The 26,667-nt window shown below is 37.7% G+C and overlaps 1 protein-coding gene across 1 annotated transcript; it reads left to right on the plus strand.

Annotated features, from left to right (window-relative positions):
- The first annotated feature begins 10,530 nt into the window (after positions 1 to 10,530).
- On the plus strand, positions 10,531 to 11,058 carry LOC139133755 (toll-like receptor 6). Its single transcript, XM_070700522.1, has one exon. It carries the CDS (start codon positions 10,531 to 10,533, stop codon positions 11,056 to 11,058), a length of 528 nt encoding a protein of 175 aa, XP_070556623.1.
- The last annotated feature ends 15,609 nt before the right edge of the window (positions 11,059 to 26,667 follow it).

Consider the following 26,667-nt stretch of genomic DNA (forward strand, 5'->3'; position numbering starts at 1 on the left):
ACACAAGTTCAATCATCGCCACGTTAGCATAGAGCATAGAGCTGTGTTTTATTACCTCGAGCTGAACAGGGCACTCATGAACGCTTTCAACAACTGGCCATTAGTTCATGGAGACGTCAAATTGTTTTGCGCTCAAGTGGCAAAACAGCTAGTCAGTAATTTCTCATCAAGCAAACGTCCCCAAAGAGCAACTAGTCTGGCGGCACCAGTCTCATTCCTACCAATTGTTATGTAGGTCATTCCCCCCCCACACTCATCATGACCTGAGTTCAATTAGTCTAGAACATTCTCAAGGTCACTACCCTCAATGACCTCACAACCTTGAATTCAATTAGTCATGTTTGGAATGTTCTGGAAAGTTGATTAGTTGTGTAAGGGAGATAATTTTAGAACAGTAATTAGCATGTCAATAAAAGTTCTAGATTGTTCTTACATGCCTTTATAAAAGGGACGTGCACAGCTTCCAGTCAGACTTTTGGGATCGTGTCTCTTGTGTGTTACTAAACTCCAGCAGTAGTCATTCTCAAGACTTTCAAGACCTTCACTGCCAACGCTGGATTTATACTGTGGACTTTGTGCAGCTTCAAGCCTGCAAGGACTGTTCATTCATCCAACTGACTGTTACAACTCTGAGACTGGAGCTTTGCCATCCCAGCTGAGATAAGTAGTCTGTACACTTTTAAAGCTTGTACTCTATCCCTGACTTAGCAATTAGTTTTATTTTCGTAATAAATTTTGTTTAAACGTTAACTGCTGAGTTCACCTTTTGTTCGTTTCTCTGCACGTAACAAATTGGGGGCTCGTCCGGGAGACGAACATTTTGAGCCGTTTGACAACATTTTGCCAGCCTTTTCAAAACTACTGTATACTGTGAACTCAGCGAAATTTAATCATGGCGGAATTTAAACCAGAGGAAATGGATGACCTTGATCAGGACACATTTGATTCCCTCAGAAAAGACGACCTCATAACACTGGCCAATTTCCTTAAAGTAGAAGTCAAAAGATCTATGCGCAAGAGGGAAATACAGTACCGTATTGCCAAACATCTAGTTGATTTAGGCCAATTTGAGGAATCCACCCTGAAAGATTATGAGCCCGAGTCTACCTCTGAACTCAGAAAATTAGAATTAGAATTGCAGACAAATTTGGAGATCAAGAAACTAGAATTACAAATGGAAAAAGAGAGACAGGCATTAGAAAAAGAAAAAATACAAATGCAATTAGAAATGGAAGAAAGACAGAGAGAGAAAGATAGGCAGGAAAGATTAGAAATGAAACGTTTAGAGCTTGGACAGTCAGGAAAATTCTTCCCTTCAGACAAGTTTGACATCACTAAGCATTTCAGGCTAGTTCCCCCTTTCCAAGAAAAGGATGTTGATAAATATTTCCTTCATTTTGAGAAAATTGCTCAGAGTCTGAGTTGGCCTAAGGAGTCCTGGTCTATGCTTTTGACAGAGTGCTTTGGTGGGTAAAGCCAGAGAAATTTACATTCAGTTGTCAGTAGAGCAGGCTTCAGATTATGATTCTGTGAAGGAATTAATTCTCAAGGGCTATGAATTGGTGCCTGAAGCTTACCGTCAGAAATTTAGGGATTGTGAGAAGGTAAAAGATCAAACTTATGTTGAATTTGCTCGAACAAAAGAACAACTGTTTGATCGTTGGTGTTCTTCTGAAAAGGTAGTCAGAATTATGACAAATTACGACAACTTGTTTTGATTGAGGAATTTAAAAGGTGCATCCGGAGTGACATCAAGACGTTATCAATGAACAAAAGGCAGATACATTAGAGGTTGCTGCACGTTTGGCCGATGATTATTCATTGACCCACAAATCTTCATTTCTCAGCAAACCATCCCAGTCCTTTTCCTACAGAAACAATGCAGGTAAATTTAACTCGTCCTTTTCATCCAAGAATTTTTCAAAGGACAGTAGAAAATCAAATGACAACAGTTCACAGAGTTCAAGTAACACTCCCACATCATCAGATCCCAAGTCTCAATCTCCTTCTGACAAACAGTTCGGTACACTTCTTGTAATTATTGTAAGAAAGACGGCCATTTAATGTCAGAGTGTTTCAAATTGAAAAGAAAACGTGAAGGTCAAAGTGGTCAAAGTGGATCTAAGCCCACCGGCTTTATTTCTTCATCAACTCAATTAGAGTCTAATAATGTGTGTAACACATTTTCTGAGGTTAAATCCCTCTCAACCCCAATTAATGAGGTCAAGGTCAATTCTTCTCAAGATAGCATTATGGGTATTTTCGAACCATTTATTCATGATGGTTTTATATCACTTTCTAGTGATTTCTCTTCCGCTACCCCTGTCAAAATTTAAGAGATACCGGGGCTTCCCAGTCTCTTTTGTTGGCAGATACCCTGCCGTTTTCTGAAAAGTCATTTTCAGGTTCTAAAGTTCTTATTAAGGGGGTAGATTGTCATGACTTTATTCCTGTTCCTCTCCATAATGTCTATTTGTCTTCGGACTTTGTTTCTGGACCTGTGACTTTAGGTATTAGGCCTTTTTTGCCTTTTGAAGGGATTCACCTTCTTCTTGGAAACGACCTTGCTGGGGACAAGGTCATTACTAATCCACTTGTGACTGATAATCCTAGTTTAGATCAGGATCCAGAGCCAATTGAACAAGAGATACCCGATTTATTTCCTTCATGTGCCATTACTCGAGCCATGTCAAAGAAAACTTCTGAGAATCAAAATACTCTCAAAAATAATGTCACAGATGTTGACTTAAATGACACCTTTCTCAGTCAGGTGTTTGACACGGATCATTCCGTTATCCCTCGTGGATTTGAAACTTCCAGTAAAACTTCTGCTGACCAAAGTCAGACATTTTCTAGATCAAATCTCATTGCAGAACAACACAAAGACCCAGATATTTTGTCTTTGTTTGACAGGGTAGATGATGAAGGTAAAACTTCAGATAGCTCTGTTTCCTATTATACACAAAATCTGGTATTCTCATGCGTAAATGGAGACCTCCAGATGTTTTGGTTGATGACGATTGGGCTATAAAACATCAAATTGTGGTTCCAAAGCCCTACCATGCTGAAATATTGCGCCTGGCCCATGAAACCCCCTGGGCTGGTCACTTAGGAGTCAGGAAAACTTATCATAAATTCTCAGTCACTTTTATTGGCCTAATCTCAGGCAGGATGTAGCACATTTCTGTAAAACTTGTCACACATGTCAAATGGTAGAAAGCCAAATCAGACCATTCCAAAGGCCCCTTTACAGCCAATTCCTGCATTTCAAGAACCATTTAGTAGGATACTAATAGACTGTGTTGGGCCCCTACCAAAAACAAGATCAGGAAATGAGTACATGCTGACAATAATGTGTACATCAACTCGGTTCCCAGAAGCCATACCACTGAGAAATATAAAGACAAAGACTATAGTGAAAGCTTTAGTCAAATTTTTCACTTTATTTGGCCTCCCTAAATGTGTCCAGTCCGATCAAGGCTCCAACTTTATGTCTGGAATTTTTCAACAAGTAATGGATCAGCTAGGCATTAAACAGTATAGGTCATCCGCCTATCATCCAGAAAGTCAGGGTGCTCTTGAGCGATTTCATCAAACTTTGAAAAACATGATTAGGACCTACTGTTTTGACACAGAGAAGCAGTGGGATGAAGGAATTCATTTTCTGCTCTTTGCTGTTAGAGAGTCAATTCAAGAGTCTCTTGGTTTTAGCCCATTTGAGCTTGTATTTGGACACACAGTCCGTGGCCCACTTAAGCTCGTTAAAGAGAAATTCCTATCAGACGATGATGATTGTCTGAATATTTTGCAATATGTGCTCAGATTTTCGTACAAACTCTCTAAAGCATGTGAATTAGCCAGAGAAAATCTTGAGTCATCTCAGCAGTCAATGAAAACCAAATATGATAAAAACACCTCAAAACGGAAGTTTGAACCAGGTCAAAGGTTCTTGTTCTACTTCCAATTCCTGGCAAACCACTCCATGCTCGTTACTTTGGGCCATATCTAATTGATAAGAAATTAAGTGATTTAAATTACATCATAATAACACCTGACAGGCGAAAACAAAAACAGCTATGTCACATAAATATGCTTAAGCCATATTTGGATAGGGATAATCCTACTATAACTCAGCCTGTCAGTACCGTCAGTTCTGGCCATTATGAAGATAGTGATACTGAAACTGACTTGAGTGAAAATACTCTAAACTCAAAGCTGGGCTCGGTCAAGCTTCAGAACTCAGAAATCCTGGAGAAGCTGGAGTCTACAAAGTTGGCACACCTCCAGCCAGAACAACAACAGCAGGTGAAAGAACTGCTCCACGAATATAAACACCTGTTTCAAGATGTTCCAACGAGGACAAACGTCATCTATCACGACGTTGATGTTGGGGACAGTAAGCCTGTAAAACAACATCCATACAGACTGAATCCAACAAAAGCAAAATATCTCCAGGAAGAAGTCAAATACCTGCTGGACAATGACTTTATTGAACCCAGTAAAAGTAACTGGAGTTCGCCGTGCATACTTGTTCCCAAATCAGATCACAGTTATCGTATGTGCACGGACTTTAGGAAGGTCAACACTTTAACAAAGACAGACACTTTCCCAATCCCGAGGATTGATGACTGCATCGACCGAGTGGGAAAAGCCAAGTATGTGACGAAATTTGACCTACTGAAGGGATTTTGGCAAGTCCCTCTGACGGATCGTGCTCGTGAAATATCCGCCTTTGTTACACCAGACGGATTGTTCCAGTACAAGGTGATGCCATTCGGAATGAAGAACTCTCCGGCAACGTTCCAACGGATGATCAACGACGTCATATCCGGGCTAGACGGGTGTGCAGCCTACGTTGACGACGTCGTCCTGTATAGTGACACCTGGGAGGAACACATCAAGCTCATGCGGAAGTTCTTTGAGAGACTGAGCAAAGCAATGTTGACTGTCAACCTTGCCAAATCTGAGTTTGGTTGGCAAGGGTAACTTACCTCGGACATACTGTAGGACAGGGTGAGGTAAAACCTGTTGATGCTAAAATCAGTGCCATTTCAAGTTTTCCCATACCAAACTGCAAACGACAACTGATGCGCTTTCTCGGTATGGCTGGTTACTACAGAAAATTCTGTCCAAATTTCTCCACAATTACTGAGCCTTTGACTAACTTACTTAAAAAGAAAGTAAAGTTTGTTTGGTCGAGCAATGCCAACAGGCATTTGATACACTTAAAGCCATACTGCAAAGTGCTCCAGTGTTGTCTGCACCAGATTTCACTTTGCCATTCAAATTAGCTGTGGATGCTAGTGATACGGCTGCTGGTGCTGTTTTATTGCAAGAGGATAGTCATGGTATAGATCATCCTGTTTGCTATTTTTCACGCAAATTTAACAAATCCCAGAGAAACTACTCTACAATTGAAAAAGAGTGTTTATCTTTGATATTAGCTTTACAGCATTTTGAAGTTTATGTTACTTCTTCAAATCAGCCAATAGTGGTTTATATTGATCACAACCCTCTTGTTTTTCTGCAGAAATTCAAAGGCAAAAATCAGAGATTGCTAAGATGGAGTTTAATGTTACAGGAGTTTAATCTTGACATTAGACATATCAAAGGCAGAGACAATTTAATTGCAGACTGTCTCTCTCGTATTTAGAGTTTATTGTTGTTCACTTTCAAGAAATTTTACTTTAGAGTAAAACAAAATTTGAGTACTTAAATCCTTTCAAGATTACATTTGTAAAAGAAAGATTTTTCTTTGAAAAATTTTCTTTTTTTGAAGAGGGGGTGTGTTATGTAGGTCATTTCCCCCCACACTCATCATGACCTGAGTTCAATTAGTCTAGAACATTCTCAAGGTCACTACCCTCAATGACCTCACAACCTTGAATTCAATTAGTCATGTTTGGAATGTTCTGGAAAGTTGATTAGTTGTGTAAGGGAGATAATTTTAGAACAGTAATTAGCATGTCAATAAAAGTTCTAGATTGTTCTTACATGCCTTTATAAAAGGGACGTGCACAGCTTCCAGTCAGACTTTTGGGATCGTGTCTCTTGTGTGTTACTAAACTCCAGCAGTAGTCATTCTCAAGACTTTTCAAGACCTTCACTGCCAACGCTGGATTTATACTGTGGACTTTGTGCAGCTTCAAGCCTGCAAGGACTGTTCATTCATCCAACTGACTGTTACAACTCTGAGACTGGAGCTTGCCATCCCAGCTGAGATAAGTAGTCTGTACACTTTTAAAGCTTGTACTCTATCCCTGACTTAGCAATTAGTTTTATTTTCGTAATAAATTTTGTTTAAACGTTAACTGCTGAGTCACCTTTTGTTCGTTTTCTCTGCACGTAACACAATGTTGAAAGAGTTGGCCATCGAATGGTTCAAATCCGAGGGAGTTGTTGGATGCATGACGTGTCAACGTGCAGGGCGCGATAGTAGGCCATATGGAACGTTCTGATCACGTTCATGAGACAAACAACTGTTGCCTCACTTGCTAGTTAGGGAGCCGTCATTATTTACGGCCTAGGGGGTCGGAAGAATTGCTTTAGAAACTCCAAAATTTTGAGTAACCCCCCTGCCAACCATGACGTGTTTGAGTAACCCCCCTCTCTGCTACAGAAATTTTGAGTGACCCCCCCCCCCCCCCAAAAAAATGGGAAAGTTAAATATCTATACAGTAAAATGGATTGCTGCTGTGACAGGCCCTGTACAGACCCTGATTAAACCCTGTGGTATAGGTCTGTGTTGGAAAGAGTTTCCATTGCTGTGACAGGGGCTGATGACATGCAGTGTTCTCCGTAGGTTTTTTTTACTAGAGGGCGAAGACCACAAGCGGCCCGCGGGGGAGGTCAGGAGGGGGTTGTCCCCCCTCCTGCCCTTGGAGCTTTTAAAAATAGAGATTAAAATGGTACCGGTGTTATTTGGTGGCACTTTGTATTTTTTCAGATTTTTTTCGTATAAAAAACTCAAAGGAACAGAAATCTGAGACAGTATTCCAAAACTTATATTCCAGTTCACTTAACATGAGGCTTGCCACGTCGAATAGCTGATCATTTTCGTCTGAAGATCACAATAACGTGAAACACATAGTGTAATGAGATTTAGTTTCTACTTGAAACCACCTGTATTATAATATATATATATATATATATATATATATATATATATATATATATATATATATATATATATATATATATATATAATATTATATGTGTGTGTGGGTGTGTGTGTACATATACCAGGTATGAACATACATATCTCAAGCATACATATTGTTTCTCTTATTGTAGTATTAATTCATAACTTCACTAAATGCTTCAGTACATATCAACAAAATTGAGTAGCCCCCCTTACTTGTTATCCACTTTTGAGCAACCCCCCTTGTGGCTTTCGATGTTTTGAGTGACCCCCCTCAGATTCCTCCACACCCCCCCAGGCCATAATAATGATGGCTCCCTTACTAATGTGTCGCGCAACCACGTTACAGACAAGCATGTTGGCGAGAGCATAATGTGTGAATGTCTTTGACGGAGGATGACGGGAGAACTTAACAATAAACGGACTGAACTTTTTCCGGTATTCCGACCCTTTATTACGCAGTTTACATGAAATAAATAAGCATTCACTCACAAACTACCGGTGAGTATGATGTACTTTTGTGTATGGCTGTAAAAGTGAGTGTTCCAGTCTAACACGTTTCCATTTAGTGAACAATCAAATTACTACAATGATGCAGCCGACGATTACTAGATGCGATCACAGCCAGAGCACTCCCTTTTTGGCAGAGAGGAGTCAGTGTGTTTGAAGTCATATATGAGTAGCTAACGGTCAATTTCCCCGGTCTTTCATCCATCAAAATCGTGACAAAATTAATTTTAAATTGTGCAAATAGGTATTTGACTTCACATACGGCCCCTCGCTTTACAAACCTCAATATATCAACACAGTAATGATCATATGTCAGCTCAGGATAGTTTCAGTGATAACTGCTCAGCTGACAGTTGCCGACCAACACCACAGTGTTAAGGGGCCACTTGCAAAAGAAAATGCTTGTCCGTCAGAGTGAAATATCATCCTAACAATCATATTTCTATGCAAGCAAGTGTGTAAATTATCAAAATTAAGCATTCATAAATGAAGAAGTGAAAGAAGTAGTGAGAGTACTGAATCATAAAACAACGAATTCCTCATCTGTGTTCAGTATAAAACTCTACACAATCATGCAATTTTTAGCCAGTAGTTGTTTGCCGCTGTTGATGTGATTATGACTTCAACATTTTGCATCAGAATTTTGCATCAGTGTCTACACGAGCGTCTAGCTGGCAACCCTGACAACACGTCAACACAAAGTGACTTCTAACAATTCTCCTACAATGGCTTATCTCTGCCTGGCAATGATCTTACTGGTACAGTGTTTCCAGATGGCTACACAGCAGTCTATATGTAAGTTATACAACAAGACCGTCAATGATTGCTCTGGCAGAAGCTTTAAACAGGTTCCAGAAAAATTTCCAGTGTTTGCGACTCATCTGGATTTGTCAAAGAATCATATCAAAGAAACTGGTTCTGCTTCGTTCCAAGGGCTGAATCAACTGCAACAACTGAATCTATCATATAATGAGATCTCGTTACTCAATGATAAATCTTTCAGCAGACTTTCTTATTTAGAAATCTTAGACCTGCAGAAAAATTCACTGAATCATATTCCTGAAAAACTACTTTTTCATCTCACGAACCTTAAGACTCTAATCCTGTCAAAAAATGATTTGAATAAGTTGTCTCCAACATTGTTCAATGGTCTTGGACTGTTAAATGCATTGTACCTTGATAGAAATGGAATTTCAACTTTACCAAATGGAATATTTCAAGATTTAACAAAGCTGACCGTGATTAACTTGGAAGACAATAAATACGGTGTTTTTCCACAAAGACACTGCAACCATTGGTCAAAATTGAAGAAATTGGTATTTGGAATTGCTTTTTACAACAACTGTAGGGGAATGGATCTGAGACACTTTAATCAACTAGAAGAGCTCAGGCTTACAGATTTGAGAAATCGAAGATTAGAGATTGATGAAATAGACATTTACAATACCGTTCATGGATTAGCCCAAATGTTTCAAGATATCGGTCGGTTCAAAATCAAGTCGCTACATATTCATGGTGTGATGTATCAAAGCAGGGAGATCACTGATACTACCTTTAAAGGGCTTCGAGAAGCAAGCCTTGAGATACTGGATATTTATTCTACCTTCATACTTATACCATCACCTGGAGTATTTCAGTGGCTACGAAATTTAACAACACTCAGCATAATACACTGCAACCTTGTTTCCATTTCCTATGGAGTTTTTGATGGCTTGCAGGGTTTGGTCACACTAATCTTGACATCAAATCATTTATCAAACATAACAGAATTGTCTCAGAGTATTGCTGACCTTCATTAGCTGCAATGTTTATATCTTGACTCAAACAAATTTCCTGACACAATCCCTCAAAATATCTTTGAAGAAGTTCCATCCTTGGTGGAGATAAACCTATCGCACAACGCTTTCACAGCTATCCATCCTGACAGTTTCACTTCCCTTCCAAATCTAATCACTCTAGACCTGTCTTACAATCATATTCAATATCTGCCTCATGCTGTATTTTCCTTACTTCCTTCACTGAACGCACTCTACCTGAAAGGAAATGACATTTGACTTTGAATCAAATCCAGATGGCACTGATTCCCTAAAAGGCCTAAACACGCCTTCAACAATTATCAGTAAATTTTTTACATCCAGCTGTCTTGTACCAACATGTTCCATCACTCCAGTACCTCCATATTGCTGGCCCCACACCTAATAGCATGCAAGACCCCTTGAACATCTACACTCTGCAAAGAGCCAATCTAACAAAGCTTGAGGTAATAGACATTCAGAGTACAAAGATTGATACTTCACCATCTGTCTGACTTACATCTCAATGATGACAATCTCAGCAAAAAAAATTCTGTGCATGTAACATGGAAAAATATGAAGACTCTTAAATTCCATGACTGTACCTGGTCAGAAAATAAGGAAGAACTGACAGCTCTTTTTAAGCTGTTTCCAAATCTTGAGGTTCTGTCTCTTACAGCCTTTGATACACTTCTATCCATTGATGTACTTCCAGATACACTAACAAATCTGCATTCCTTGAATATTAGTTTCAACAAAATAACAAAGATTGACACCAATGTGCTGAAGTCACTACCTAATCTGAAGACTTTGACAGTCTATCAAAATCCCTTCTCTTGCTCAAAATGTGAAATGAAAAGTTTTGTCCAGTGGCTTAAAAATGACAAAACTGTCTTTTTGCCAAAAGCTCCTCAGTGTGCAACACCTGAGGAAATGGAAGGAGTTTCCCTATTTGCATTAGAATTTGGATTAGAATGTGACTTAGTAATAGTGATCTCTGTTCCAATCATATGTTTTGCAGTTGTTTTATCTCTGACAATAGTAGTCGCCATTCGATTTCGATGGCACATACGCTATTTAATATTCATGCTGAAACTACGACATGGTGGTTATCAGCTGCAAGTAAACAATGAAGAAGAACCAAGAAATAAAAAATATGATGCATTTGTGGTCTACAATGAGCATGATGGAGAGTGGGTTATGCAGCAATTGGTTCCTAACTTAGAAAATACGGATCAACAGAACTTCAAGTTGTGTATCCATGAACGGGATTTTATGCCAGGTGATGATATATTTGAAAACATTCTGAACAGTATTGAGAACAGCAACAAAACACTGCTCATACTCTCTCCTCACTTTGCACAAAGTGAGTGGTGCTACTTTGAAATGAGGATGGCACAAACCCAGTTATTTGAAGAGAAGAAGGATGTCATATTGATGGTGATGCTGCAGGAAATCCCAGATGATATGATGCCACGGGTGCTGCGGAAAATACTCATGACAAAAAGTATCTTGAATGGCCTGAGAATGACTTGGGGAGGAGGATGTTTTGGCAGACAACTGAGAATGGCACTGAAGTCTGAGAGTAGAGTTAATAGAATTGCACAAGAGTGAATGCAAGTATTATAGCTGATACAGGTATATTCTAATATTCTTAATAAAATAATAGGTCGATGATAACAGTGGTTCAAAATTAAAGTAAAATACCAGTAGCTCTTGTAGCATGTCAAGGCATAGAATAATCCTGTAAGATGGAAAATCTTTATCCATTGAGGGATCTTTGAATGAAAAGCCAGTCATTGCTGTTCATGACTCACTAATATCATTATCCAATGTCATTATCCAAGATTCATTTAACAGTACTCAAGGATTTGTCAAAATGTGTCGAAGGTCATCTTAAGTCCTCCTAAAGTTTTCATAAATATTACTGGTCAATATACAAAGAGACTAATGTCCAGCCCTGTAGTTGCTGATCTATGAGAAAGTAGGTTAAGCTTATTTTTAGGTCTACCCATTTTTTGCAGAGAAAATTTGGTGCCAAACATCAAACTTCCTGTGCTTGTAGTTGCTTATGTTTGAAAATAGTCAATTTTCATATGCAGCAATCCCAAGATATGGAAAAAATTGTTGCTGTTTTGCAATAATATAGGATGCATATTGGTCAATATGCAAAAAGAAACCAACCTCAAGCCATTTCTCTCCTGCAACCGCTGTCCGGCAGCTTTAATGGTATACGTTACTTTGATGTCTTTTATACTAAATGATTTATGCTATCGTTAAATCTACATTTTTGTTAATCATTAGGGGCCAAAGCTAACTGGGCATTGGCACATATTGCACGGTTTTCATCATTATATAAGTCCACTTCTTCAATTCTTCTTCCGTAAATTCTTTGTTGCCCCTATCTCAAAAACCACTGCTGCTATTAGTAGGAAACTTCACAGCTTGTTTTGTAGAAGGGAGAACTGATGCATGGTATAGTTGAACTTTAATTAGTCACATTACCATGGTGGCCATCTTGAATTTTGTAAAATCGAAAGATTGCTTATCCACAAAATTACATGTCTAATCCACTTCAAGTTTCTCATGTAGAATACTTCCACTTAGTCTACTAAATTTGTACCATGAACATTCGCGTGACCTTGGCTACTATATTGATTTCAAAATTTAAGACTTAGTGTTTGAACTGAATTTTTTCTAATATCATCAACAGCAGGAGTACTTGCAAGTTTGCAAAAGGCATTCAAATTGGCGTAATGCTTTGGCAGCCATACCATTGCTATTTAAAAGAAACTGCGATAACCATGCAATAACATCTAAAGATCTTCATCCGAATCAACAGACCAAATGGACAGGTGCAACACCTAAATATCTTGCCGATTTTTTGTATGACTTTGAATAACCTTTGAGCTACTTTTGAGTCGCCCCATACTGCTAGATGTTTGGTTTTGTTGAATATTGATCAGTACAGTTCTAATTGTTTTTCTCTAAACTGGGGGATCAGCTATGATGACCTTTGACCTTCTTTCATGTAACTGACAAGAACAATTATTTTGTCTCGTTGTATATTAACCATAACGCAACAAAACCAACCTTTTTCAAAAAAATTTGATGACCTTTGACTTACTTTAATATATCTCATCAACTATCAGGCGACAGTTCTTGTTTTAGTTGGATGATAACTAGTAATAGTTGAGCTGTTTTCTCGAAAGTATTGAATGACCTTTGACCTACTTTTGTGTATCTCAGCAATTTTAAGGGTTTAATTCTATAGTTGTGTTTTTGTTGGTTACTACTCTTTGTGAGGCAGGGTTTTTTTCTCTTTAAAAACAGGATGCTGTTTGAGCTATTTTCATGTATCTCAGCAACTACAAACATTAGAAGTTTGGTTTCTGTGTTCTGTTAACAGTTTATGGCTAAAACTACTTCGAAGAATTTTCAAGTGATGTTTAACCTACCTTCCTGTGCCACGGCAACTGCGACAATTACAGATATAGTGTTAATTGACATATGGTACCTACTCTTGCTGTTCACTTTCAGAACAAGTACATTTCATTAATTATGTGTATACTGGTATGTAATTTAAGGCTGACAAATAGAGTTAGACAACTTGTTCTGCTTTCAAATGGAGCAGTACAAACCAAACATTCTGACCTAACAACTCGCCATAAATTGCTTTTGTTGCCAATCGCCACCACCCTTAGCCTTAGCAATGCTGCTTGCAGCTTTAATTTGTTACTGTTTCTAGTGGAGGGTAGTGTTCAGACTGACATATTCGGACTGCGCATAAGCTTTACTCAAGTTGACAAAAATGAGGTAAACACTTTATCAACGGTACTATGCTATATTTGATTGTTTTCTATAGATGTGTAATAATATATTCAGACTGATGTATTTGTATGAATTGAAGCTTAGTGACCAATATCATAAGGTTATTTCCAAAATACCGGGATTTATGTCCGAGTATATCGTGCAGTGGAGGTAAGCTTATTGTCGCGTCTCGGAAAACACCGAAGCGTACGATGTACGAGGCCATAAATTTGGGACATAAATTTGGGAATAACCTTATTATTATACACCTTTTTAGTCCAATTTTACAGGAAGGAGTCGAAATTAAGGCGTCTTTGGATGCTCGTTTCGCACTGTACTGAGCGATCGCGAGCAGACTGGCAATGCGTTGAACGCGTGCACTGCGCAGTGCTCATGGTAGAAACTGTATGTCAGCAGTATAATTTCACTAAAATTCACAGGTTTAGGACTGACCAGGATTTAATTTGTGAAGTACCGAATCCTAAGAAGTATACATTTTTGTGAAAAATGTGAAATTTTCTCTTCTTTTTCCCGTGTTGACGTGGTGTTTTAAGGTCAAAGGTCAAATAGCGTCCAATCACACCTAAAGTTATTGTCTCCGCGTCAAAGTTATTTGGACTCCGCGCTTCTTATACCGAAACTTACTGTACGACGAAACTCCATAGGTTACAGACGCAGGTGTATAATACCAATGATAAAATACTCCCATTCGATTATATATTCTCTTGAATCTTTATGACACAATCAGACTGATACATTTGGACTCCTTTTTAAGTTGATAAATATTGAGGAAAATACTCCATTAATGATACAGCATTTCATCCTATTTTGATGGATGCAGTGTATGATACAACCAGACTAATGTATAGGACTCATACTCAAGTTGAAAAATATCAAAAAATTGCATTAAAGCCCCAGTATTTGTAACTTTTAACAATTTTTTTCATATTTTTGATTAAAATGACATCCTCAGTATGTGAAAGTAGACCATAATTAATACTGAATCGCATGGTTTGCATGCCCAGCCCGCCTCACGATTAACAGTAAAAGGAGTGAAAAATGACTTCTTGTCCGGACCAGAAGTCAGCTTTGTTGACACACGAAACGAAACGTAATCACACCACCGCGCATGCTCAACCACATCTACGCAAGTTTTACTGTGGCGTCCGTAGAAACCATACGCTCTTCAAAAAGGTCTGGTCCATCGAAACTGGAGACTCAGCTAAAAACGCGCGAAAGTTGGGTGAAATACCGGAAAGATATAAATATGTAAGTGTTTACAGATTGTTCCGACTATAATGAGCCTTGCAAACAAACGTCTTGAACAGCTAAACTAACGACGGAGGCAGTCGATTGTAAGCTTCATGCAAGGCACTGCACGTTGTGACCGATGGTACGGAGATCAAGTTTGCTGAATGAATTGAGAGAGAAAAACATATATGAATAAAAATTCAACACTTCACCATTGTAATCATTGAACTAGTCGTTTCTTCCATTATGGAGTATAATGAAAATTTCGTTGAAAATAAATGACGGGACTGATTCTGCTCCGTCTACTCAAACGAAGTTTTGTGTACGGCCAGGCTACGCTGCAGGCAACACAGCCTATCAACTTCGCATATCGTTGCCGTACGGCGTAATTGAAAACGCTCAGAAAGGAAAAATTATATCTTGAATGCAGTACAAAAGTCTTACTTATTAAATTTAAAAGTATTTCAAAATAATATCGAACGTAACGGGTATCTAATCCTCACGGGGACTACAGTCGTACAACAAGTATCGGCTAGCTGCGATGCGATGGAAGTTCGAACACAAGAGAGATCCCGGCCTCACTGCAAAGTCGTCCCCTGCGCACCCGGCCCGACAGCAAACTAACCTCTTGGTTTGATTCTGTTCTTTATATTTTTGTATAAAATTCATGATACATATCTGACTTTCACAACTGTACAATTTGCTCAGGCTGTAGTCTACAGACGATCGGAGGGAGCTAAGGCAGGCCCCAAATTTGCATGGACAATGCCCGGGACAATTATAGACGCGGCGCTCGATGAGAAAGTCATTCACATAAACCTAAATGAAGTGATCAATACAAAACTTTTAAACATCACTGGTTCTGAAAATTTATGATCAACGGTTCTGACCTACGGAATTTACACTGCGACGTTGTTTTTTGTGTGTTTGGCCAGCTACTAGACCTGTAAGGCTGTACTACATGGAGGTAGTAGACTGTTCAAGTGCAGCGGGGTCGGGCCGAGATTGGTGTGGGGCCTGCAGCAAGGTAAAATTGACAGCGTCCATTGCAGAATGCCCGCGTGTTATCCTTTCTCGTTTGGGAGGAAATTTACCGCTGTATTCAGAATGCCTTTTTACCAGTATAAAAGCTCAGTAACTGATGCATCAAGAGCCAAGAGTCTGTAAATTTCTTAGCAGTAGCTCCATTGTTTTTTTCTAAATTTTCGCTGAGATACAGCAGTGCGTATACTGGTCCCGATCGTTCTGACTCAGGCGTTCACAGCTGTTTAGGGAGCCGTCATTATTTACGATCTGGGGGTCGGAGGAATTACATTAGAAACTCCGAAATTTTGAGTCGCACCCCAGCCAACCATGATGACTTTGAGTAACCCCCTCTCTAACAGAAAGTTTGGCTTACCTGAGCCCATGTAATAATATGTAGATATAAAAGCTCACCTAATAAGCAGTCTCCGACCATTTGGATGGGTAGCATGTCAATATGGTATGGTTAAATGTCCAAATGGTTGTTGAACTCAAGTCAAATAAAATATATTTCTGATAATATAAAGGATGAATTCACAACAGTTCAGTTTTGTCCCAGATCCTGTGCACTTATAGTGATATCTGTCGAGAACATTTCTCCATGACCCGGCCTCTCCTTCCAACCCTGGTAACGACTGCAGAAAACTACTGTGTGACATCATCATCACCACTGTTGATCCTCATCTTTAATGTCGCTGGTGCCATTGCGTACATGAACAACGATATCATTCTCATCGTCACTATCTTCTCTTTCATAATAAGTATTGCTAGTAGTAGCACCTACTTGTAGTTTTTTGCCTTGCTTCATCTAGTTGATATTTATTTGTACTGTTAGAGTATTTATTTTCTTTTTATTTAATATGTATCAGAGTAAAATATATATAATCAACTAATCATTATGTCATTGAGGACAGAGTAAGACAAAGAAAAAACATTTTGAGCACCCCCTTATAACTTTCAATTTTTGAATGACCCCCAGGTCGTAAATACTGACGGTTCCCTTACTTGCTGCCAAAGGCCATCGCGTTCACTGCATTCGACAGCCTACCGTACATTGCCAAACTATGTTGCTTCGATTTCGCAATCACCTTGCCGCTAAAGCGACAATCAGCTGAAATTTATTACTTCAAGTTACTCAATTTTGATAGCTATTTGCCTACAGAAGTGAGCCAAGTGTATATAGTGTCGTCTTGATTTTACATCGGTACCCGGAGTGACCAACTGCAGGGTGCGCATCGGTGCACTGCCGACTGCAGTTTGAATAATCCGTATATACCGCACACGGTACCAGAATAGAATGTTAGACTCCTCTGCCAAAGTTCTGTATCCTCTGAAACACAGTAGCAGTACGTATTTGAACGGAGAAGAACAAAATAAAACCATTCGCAGGTCATTCAGCCGGCGACCATGGGCGATTACCCGGGCAGTGTGGCGTGGCATGGCAAGGCCCCAGGAATGTTGCAGGCTCGATGATGTCATCAGTATCGGCGTTCTCGATCACGTGCACAGCCTACAAATTGTCAACAAACCCGCGCGGCAATCCAACTCGATCGGGCAATATTTAGCGTTTGTATGTCACTACAGGAGCACAAATTTGGCTTATTTCTTTACTGAACAACATTTCACGATGGATGTAAGAGAATAATATGTAATTTCGAACATAAAAAAAGGTTAAAGTTACAAATACTGGGGCTTTATGAATGATAATATCCCATTCAATGAGAATTTCTATTGATGTGTAATGATATATTTGTACTCCTACTTAAGTCTACAAATATTGATGATAATACTGTATCAATGATATACAATACTCCCATACATTTTCTTTTCTATAAATTTTATGATATATTGATGAGACTGATATATGACGAATATTGAGGAAAATCCTTCATCAATGATACAATACTCACATTTTGTTTTCTATAGATGTGTATGATGCATTCATACTATTCAGACTCATACTTAAGTGGATAAATATTGAGTAAATGCCACATTAATGATGCAACATTACAATTCATTTTTATTTTCTATAAATGTCTATGATACATTCAGACTGATGTATACAACTCCTACTAAAGTTGATACATATTGAGGAAAATAGTGCATTATGATAAAATACGCAAATTCAATTATAATTTCCATGGATGTACATGATATATCCTGATTCATATATAGCTGGTAGAGAAATACAATATCTCTCTTCGACAAATGATCACTGATGGCATCGGTGACATGGGGCCTTAGTTAGTGACCACTACCTATCTGACTTACAGATTGATATATGGCGGGTGCCACATGTGGGGCAGGATGCGCTTACTATTTTCGAAACACCTGACATCACTTCTTGGTCTTTTGGCCAGAGGTCCATATATCTTTCTTTCATGAATTTGACTTTGTTTGTGTACCGTCTATTTACTGTCTGTTCTGTGCTGTTTTGTGTCTATGTTTACAACTATTGTCTTACAAATTCTGACCTAGTGTTATTGGATTATGGATTGGTATGATTGCGATTATTTTTATACTCCCTCTTAAAGTTGCACAAATATTGAAGAAAAGACTGCATTAATGATACAATACCCCTATTCTATTTTCTATAGATGTGTATGATGTATGTAGACTGATGTATTCAGACGCATGCTCAAGGTAGCAAATATTGAAAAAATGATATGATACAATATTGATTAAAATACTACATCAATGATACAATATTCAGATTTTGATCACGTCTTCTAGAGATGTGTATGATACATTAATTGAGACATTAATTCTGTAAAACCTGTCTAATCGAACATTAAGGGACTGAGAAAAATGTTGGGTTTACGGAGGTGTTTGGTTTATAGAGGTTCCTAAACATGGCATTCTATGTGGATTTGACTAGAAAAGGTGTTCATTATAGACAGGATTCCAGTTCCGACAGAGTTTGGTTTAGACAGGTTTCACTGTATATATATATATATATATATATATATATATATATATATATATATATATATTATATATATAAATTTATATATATAAGTAATTTTGTGTTATTATTTATAACGCTCTGCTTTAGCATCGAGCACTCTAATGTCCCACGAGTACATCTGTATACTTCGAGATATATATATATATATATATATATATATATATATATATATATATATATATATATATATATATATATATATATATATAATATTTTGACAAAGACAAATAGTGAGGAAAATACTGCATCGATGATACAATACTTCCCGTTTTGATTGTATTTTCTCTGGATGTGTATGATATATTTTGACTAATATGCTTTGACCCAGAATAAAGTTGACAAATATAATTCTGCATCGATAATATTATGCTCCCATTTGAATATATTTTCTGGATGTGTATGTTGTATTCAGACCGATTATAGATTTGGACCTATTGATTACTTTCAAGCTGGAATTCATTTTGAATGGTGTTATATGGAATTTTTAATAAGCGGTTATATGAATTTGTAATTGTACTACATCCATTCTCCATATTTCTTTGAGTCTTTTCACTCTTGTGCCATTAAAATACTTTACCATCAAAATTTTAGCAAATTCTTAATTATCTGTTCATGAATGACAAAATTCAATCTGAGTGACATGATGGAGAAGGTATAGCGTTAAATTTTTTTCACACTTAGCATAGTTTAAGAGAGATTATTAACATCGCACACAATGTTTATACAAAAAAATAATCCAGCGAGTAACATGTATAATTTTTTAAGACGGATTTCATACTTTGCTATGATGATGAAACTCTTTTGTTTTCTATCCATGAATGTTTCGAATAAAGTGGTAAATTGTGAACTATTACAGCATGTAATTTTGATGCTAATGAGTTGTCTTAATTCAAACTTTCAGCTAAAGTACATTTTGTTTTAAACCAGATATGAACCGAAAATGACCGCTTTTTAAGTGGATGTTGCAGCTGTCTGTAAATTGAAACTTTTTTCGGCCATTTTGAAAATGCTGTATTTTTGACTGCTGTCTTATTTTTGCGATACCCTTTTATGTTTTGAAAGTTTAACTGCTTTTGTCAAATAATTCAAGTTATATATGCCAAACTGTTAAAGCTCATTAAATATACATATTAAAAATAAACTTACCTGAAAATACAATACATTGTCTCATGTAAACTGTAAATTAGCTTAACTTTAGCTATGTCCTTCCAGTAAATAAAACTTATTTATAAAAGCAAAATTAGTAATTTGATTGACATAAAATGCAAACTGACTTTCAGTACTATTACACATATTGGCAAAGTCATTCGGATACATATCCCTTATTAGAAAAGTTCATTAGATATGAAAATACGTTATTCGCCGATGTGAAAATGGTAAACGATTTTCAATGATGTTATATCACAGTATCTTCAATGTACATAGCAAGTTTCATCAACTTCCGTACGTTCAATCTAAATATATGACCTCAATTTGAAATCATTAAAGATGCAAATGAAAGTTGCTATTGTCATAAACCTTCTACAAGACCTTGAAACTACCATACCGATATGGTTCCTTAATTTACATCTATAAGGAAGATGCATTAGATGATACAGTAATTCTGAGAATATCTGATTACCGAACAAATAATTATGCAAAAAAGTATTATGTAAGCAAAAACTACCAAAAACTATCGGTTACCATTTCCAGCAGAATATATTAGCCAGATTCCATTCCATATTCTTGAGCGACATCGGACATAGACACATACACACACACATGTATGTATAACACGGTAAAATTGATAACAAGTAGAACACAGGACTTAGGCGTTACTCAGAGTTTTCATGCTACATGTGCTCTCTATAGCGATCATTAGACGAATGGTTCAACTTATCTTATCTTCGAATGTTTCCGTTGCTTTACTTCTGTTGTTCCGCGCGTGGTTCTGCGTGTTCCTGACTCTGTTATGGGTGTTTCCACATAGTGCGCTGGATGGTTCTATTGCTAGAGGAGGGGCATGGTAGTTTGGACAGGAGGTATCTGTTCTCATGGCGACACTTCGAGATGAGCTCCGATCGGTTGTTTAGCAGGTTAGGCTTCTCAGCATTGATGATGAACAATTCTCTTTCAGGCAAAGGTTACATCTACTTGTTGCATTAGAGTAAGCAGCAGCATGGCACAAGACACACACATATATATAATAATAATAATAATAATAGTTCTTTATTTCAGACTGAAATGTCATATATGGAAAATACAAAGGAATCACCTGAAAAATTCTCTCAGTCCCTGGGATATATGCTTTTGCTCAAAAGTTTACAATTTGGAAAAAAAAAATACACACCAGAGCAAAAAAATTACAAAAGATACAATTGCTTTCTCCAATGCTTAAAGAATATACTATTTGATACTCTATCTGATGAACAGATCGCAGCAAGTAACACATTTGGTGACTTTTCAAGCCTACACTTAAGACTGTACATATTACGCCTTATAAGTTCACCTAGAGACATGACATGGTTTGTTGCGAACATAGCTGATGCACTACAAAATGGAGGAAGACCGAGAAGTCTTCTCCAGACGTTGTTATAAATAGTTTTAAAGCTGTTCATCATTTTAACTTTGAAGTTCACCCAAAGATTACAACAGTAAATTTTGCTACAATATGCCATAAATAATGTTTTCTTTACATTCGGACTACATACTTTAAATTGTCTGAGTAACATGTTTGCTCTTACACAAAAAGTACGTCTCTGTCTTGCGATATCCTCGTTGTCACACCCATCACAACATATTACATGTCCCAGATAGGTGTGCACAGAAACAAAGTTCAATTTGTTACCATTAAGTTCAATTTGTTACCATTAAGTTTTACTGAGGGTATTCTTGGAATGTTCGTTCTCCTCCCATTGAAAAGCATGCACACAGTCTTATTAGCATTATAAATTATATCATATTCCTTGCCATACACTTCACATATCCTGAGAAGATGGCGTAAGCCCTTCACACTTGGACTGAGTAAAGTCATGTCATCAGCGTAACCTAAAGTGTTAGCACTGACACCACACATAGTACAGCCAACATTGCATTTACAGAGCTCATTGATGAGATCATCAATATAGACATTAAAAAGATACGGAGAGAGTACTCCCCCTTGTCTTACACCGTTAGAAACAGAAAACCACTCTGATATAACATTGCTCCATTTTACAGAAAACAGTTGATTTCTGTACCAATAGTACAATATTCGTACAACATATAAAGAACCTTCCTGTCGATGAGCTTTTTGACCAATTTAAAGTGATTAACTCTGTCAAAAGCTTTAGATGCATCAAGGAAGCAAGTAAACACAGGTCCTCCATTACTGGTGTAATAACTAACGATTTCTTTAAATGCAAATAAACACATGTCAGTGGAATGTTTTCGTTTAAAACCAAATTGTAAATAGTGTGAATTAATAAATTCCTCACAACGTGACAGTAAAATGTGTTCAAAGACTTTCGAGAAAACAGTTGCTAATGCTATCGGACGGTAATTGCCGACATCACTTGTAAGTTTAGTTTTGTCCTTGATAATGGGGACTAAGATTACCTTTATAACCTCACTTGGCAAATAACCATGGACAATCATCGCATTAACACAACGTATCAGAACAGGAATAATAGAGGAATCTGAGAATTTCAAAATGCTCAGCGGCAATTCGTAAACCAAGATGTCTTGCTATCTGGTAAATTTTGTATAGCATAGATATATATATAATATATATATATATATATAATATATATATAATATCATATATATATATATATATATATATATATATATATATTGTTATGTAGGTCATTTCCCCACACTCATCATGACCTGAGTTCAATTAGTCTAGAACATTCTCAAGGTCACTGCCCTTAATGACCTCACAACCTTGAATTCAATTAGTCATGTTTGGAATGTTCTAGAAATTTAATTAGTTGTGTAAGAGAGATAATTTTAGAACAGTAATTAGCATGTCAATAAAAGTTCTAGATTGTTCTTATATGCCTTATGTAACCACATGGGTATAAAAGGGACGTGCACAGCTTCCAGTCAGACTTTTGGGATCGTGTCTCTTGTGTGTTACTAAACTCCAGCAGTAGTCATTCTCAAGACTTTTCAAGACCTTCACTGCCAACGCTGGATTTATACTGTGGACTTTGTGCAACTTCAAGCCTGCAAGCCAAAGGACTGTTCATTCATCCGACAGACTGTTACAACTCTGAGACTGGAGCTTTGCTGTCCCAGCTGAGATAAGTAGTCTGTACACTTTTAAAGCTTGTACTCTATCCCTGACTTAGCAATTAGTTTTATTTTCGTAATAAATTTTGTTTAAACGTTAACTGCTGAGTTCACCCTTTTGTTCGTTTTCTCTGCACGTAACAAAATTGGGGGCTTCGTCCGAGACGAATATTTTGAGCCGTTTGACAACATTTTGCCTGCCTTTTTAAAAACTACTATACTGTGAACTCAGCGAAATTTAATCATGGCGGAATTTAAACCAGAGGAAATGGATGACCTTGATCAGGACACATTTGATTCCCTCAGAAAAGACGACCTCATAACACTGGCCAATTTCCTTAAAGTAGAAGTCAAAAGATCTATGCGCAAGAGGGAAATACAGTACCGTATTGCCAAACATCTAGTTGATTTAGGCCAATTTGAGGAATCCACCCTGAAGATTATGAGCCCGAGTCTAGCCTTTGAACTAAGAAATTAGAAATACAGGCAGATTTAGAGCTTAAAAAATTGGCATTAGAAAAAGAAAAAGAATTACAAATGGAAAAAGAGAGACAGCATTAGAAAAGGAAAATACAAATGGAAGAAAGGGAAAGGCAGGAAAGATTGCAAGTGGAAGAAAGACAGAGAAGAAAAAGAAAGGCAGGAAAGATTAGAAATGGAAGAAAGACAGAGAGAAAAAGAATTGCGATTAGAAGAACAGCGATTACAGGTAGAAATAAAACGTTTAGAGCTTGGACAGTCAGGAAAATTCTTCCCTTCAGACAAGTTTGACATCACTAAGCATTTCAGGTTAGTTCCCCTTTCCAAGAAAAGGATGTTGATAAATATTTCCTTCATTTTGAGAAAATTGCTCAGAGTCTGAATTGGCCTAAGGAGTCCTGGTCTATGCTTTTGCGAGTGCTTTGGTGGGTAAAGCCAGAGAAATTTACATTCAGTTGTCAGTAGAGCAGGCTTCAAATTATGATTCTGTGAAGGAATTAATTCTCAAGGGCTATGAGTTGGTGCCTGAAGCTTACCGTCAGAAATTTAGGGATTGTGAGAAGGGAAGGATCAAACTTATGTTGAATTTGCTCGAACAAAAGAACAACTGTTTGATCGTTGGTGTTCTTCTGAAAAGGTCAGTCAGAATTATGACAAATTACGACAGCTTGTTTTGATTGAGGAATTTAAAAGGTGCATCCGGAGTGACATCAAGACGTTTACAATGAACAAAAGGCAGATACATTGGAGGTTGCTGCACGTTTGGCCGATGATTATTCATTGACCCACAAATCTTCCTTTCTCAGCAAACCATCCCAGTCCTTTTCATACAGAAACAATGCAGGTAAATTTAACTCCTCCTTTTCATCCAAGAATTTTTCAAAGGAGAGTAGGAAATCAAATGACAACAGTTCACAGAGTTCAAGTAACACTCCCACATCATCAGATCCCAAGTCTCAATCTCCTTCTGACAAACAGTTCGGTACACTTTCTTGTAATTATTGTAAGAAAGACGGCCATTTAATGTCAGAGTGTTTCAAATTGAAAAGAAAACGTGAAGGTCAAAGTGGATCTAAGCCCACCGGCTTTATTTCTTCATCAACTCAATTAGAGTCTAATAATGTGTGCAACACATTTTCTGAGGTTAAACCCTCTCATCCCCAATTAATGAGGTCAAGGTCAATTCTTCTCAAGATAGCATTATGGGTATTTTCGAACCATTTATTCATGATGGTTTTATATCACTTTCAAGTGATTTTTCTTCCGCTACCCCTGTCAAAATTTTAAGAGATACCGGGGCTTCCCAGTCTCTTTTGTTGGCAGATACCCTGCCGTTTTCTGAAAAGTCATTTTCAGGTTCTAAAGTTCTTATTAAGGGGGTAGATTGCAATGACTTTATTCCTGTTCCTCTCCATAATGTCTATTTGTCTTCGGACTTTGTTTCTGGACCTGTGACTTTAGGTATTAGGCCTTTTTTGCCTTTTGAAGGGATTCACCTTCTTCTTGGAAACGACCTTGCTGGGGACAAGGTCATTACTAATCCACTTGTGACTGATAATCCTAGTTTAGATCAGAATCCAGAGCCAATAGAGGAAGAAATTCCCGGCTTTTTCCCTTCATGTGCTATTACTCGAGCCATGTCAAAGAAAACTTCCGAGAATCAAAATACTCTCAAAATAATGTCACAGAGTTGACTTAAATGACACCTTTCTCAGTCAGGTGTTTGACACGGATCATTCCGTTATCCCTCGTGGATTTGAAACTTCCAGTAAAACTTCTGCTGACCAAAGTCAGACATTTTCTAGATCAAATCTCATTGCAGAACAACACAAAGACCCAGATATTTTGTCTTTGTTTGACAGGGTAGATGATGAAGGTAAAACTTCAGATAGCTCTGTTTCCTATTATACAAAATCTGGTATTCTCATGCGTAAATGGAGACCTCCAGACGTTTTGGTTGATGACGATTGGGCTATAAAACATCAAATTGTGGTTCCAAAGCCCTACCGTGCTGAAATATTGCGCCTGGCCCATGAAACGCCCTGGGCTGGTCATTTGGGAGTAAGGAAAACTTATCATAAAATTCTCAGTCACTTTTATTGGCCTAATCTCAGGCAGGATGTAACACATTTCTGTAAAACTTGTCACACATGTCAAATGGTAGGAAAGCCAAATCAGACCATTCCAAAGGCCCCTTTACAGCCAATTCCTGCATTTCAAGAACCATTTAGTAGGATACTAATAGACTGTGTTGGGCCCCTACCAAAAACAAGATCAGGAAATGAGTACATGCTGACAATTATGTGTACATCAACTCGGTTCCCAGAAGCCATACCACTGAGAAAACATAAAGCACAAAGACATATAGTGAGAGCTTTAGTCAAATTTTTCACTTTATTTGGCCTCCCTAAATGTGTCCAGTCCGATCAAGGCTCAAACTTTATGTCTGGTATTTTTCAACAAGTAATGGATCAGCTAGGCATTAAACAGTATAGGTCATCCGCCTATCATCCAGAAAGTCAGGGTGCTCTTGAGCGATTTCATCAAACTTTGAAAAACATGATTAGGACCTACTGTTTTGACACAGAGAAGCAGTGGGATGAAGGAATTCATTTTCTGCTCTTTGCTGTTAGAGAGTCAATTCAAGAGTCTCTTGGTTTTAGCCCATTTGAGCTTGTATTTGGACATACAGTCCGTGGCCCACTTAAGCTCGTTAAAGAGAAATTCCTATCTGACGATGATGATTGTCTGAATATTTTGCAATATGTGTCAGATTTTCGTACAAAACTCTCTAAAGCATGTGAATTAGCCAGAGAAAATCTTGAGTCATCTCAGCAGTCAATGAAAACCAAATATGATAAAAACACCTCAAAACGGAAGTTTGAACCAGGTCAAAAAGTTCTTGTTCTACTTCCAATTCCTGGCAAACCACTCCATGCTCGTTACTTTGGGCCATACCTAATTGATAAGAAATTAAGTGATTTAAATTACATCATAATAACACCTGACAGGCGAAAACAAAACAGCTATGTCACATAAATATGCTTAAGTCCATTTGGATAGGGATAATCCTACTAAAACAAAGCCTGTCAGTGCAGTCAGTTCAAACCATTATGAAGATAGTGATACTAAAACTGACTTGAGTGAAAATACTCTAAATTCAAAGCTGGGCTCGGTCAAGCTTCAGAACTCAGAAATCCTGGAGAAGCTGGAGTCTACAAAGTTGGCACACCTCCAGCCAGAACAACAACAACAGGTGAAAGAACTGCTCCATGAATATAAACACCTGTTTCAAGATGTTCCAACGAGGACAAACGTCATCTATCACGACGTTGATGTTGGGGACAGTAAGCCTGTAAAACAACATCCATACAGACTGAATCCAACAAAAGCGAAATATCTCCAGGAAGAAGTCAAATACCTGCTGGACAATG

Source organism: Ptychodera flava, chromosome 5 (genome assembly GCF_041260155.1).
Source record: "Ptychodera flava strain L36383 chromosome 5, AS_Pfla_20210202, whole genome shotgun sequence".
Taxonomy (NCBI): domain Eukaryota; kingdom Metazoa; phylum Hemichordata; class Enteropneusta; family Ptychoderidae; genus Ptychodera; species Ptychodera flava.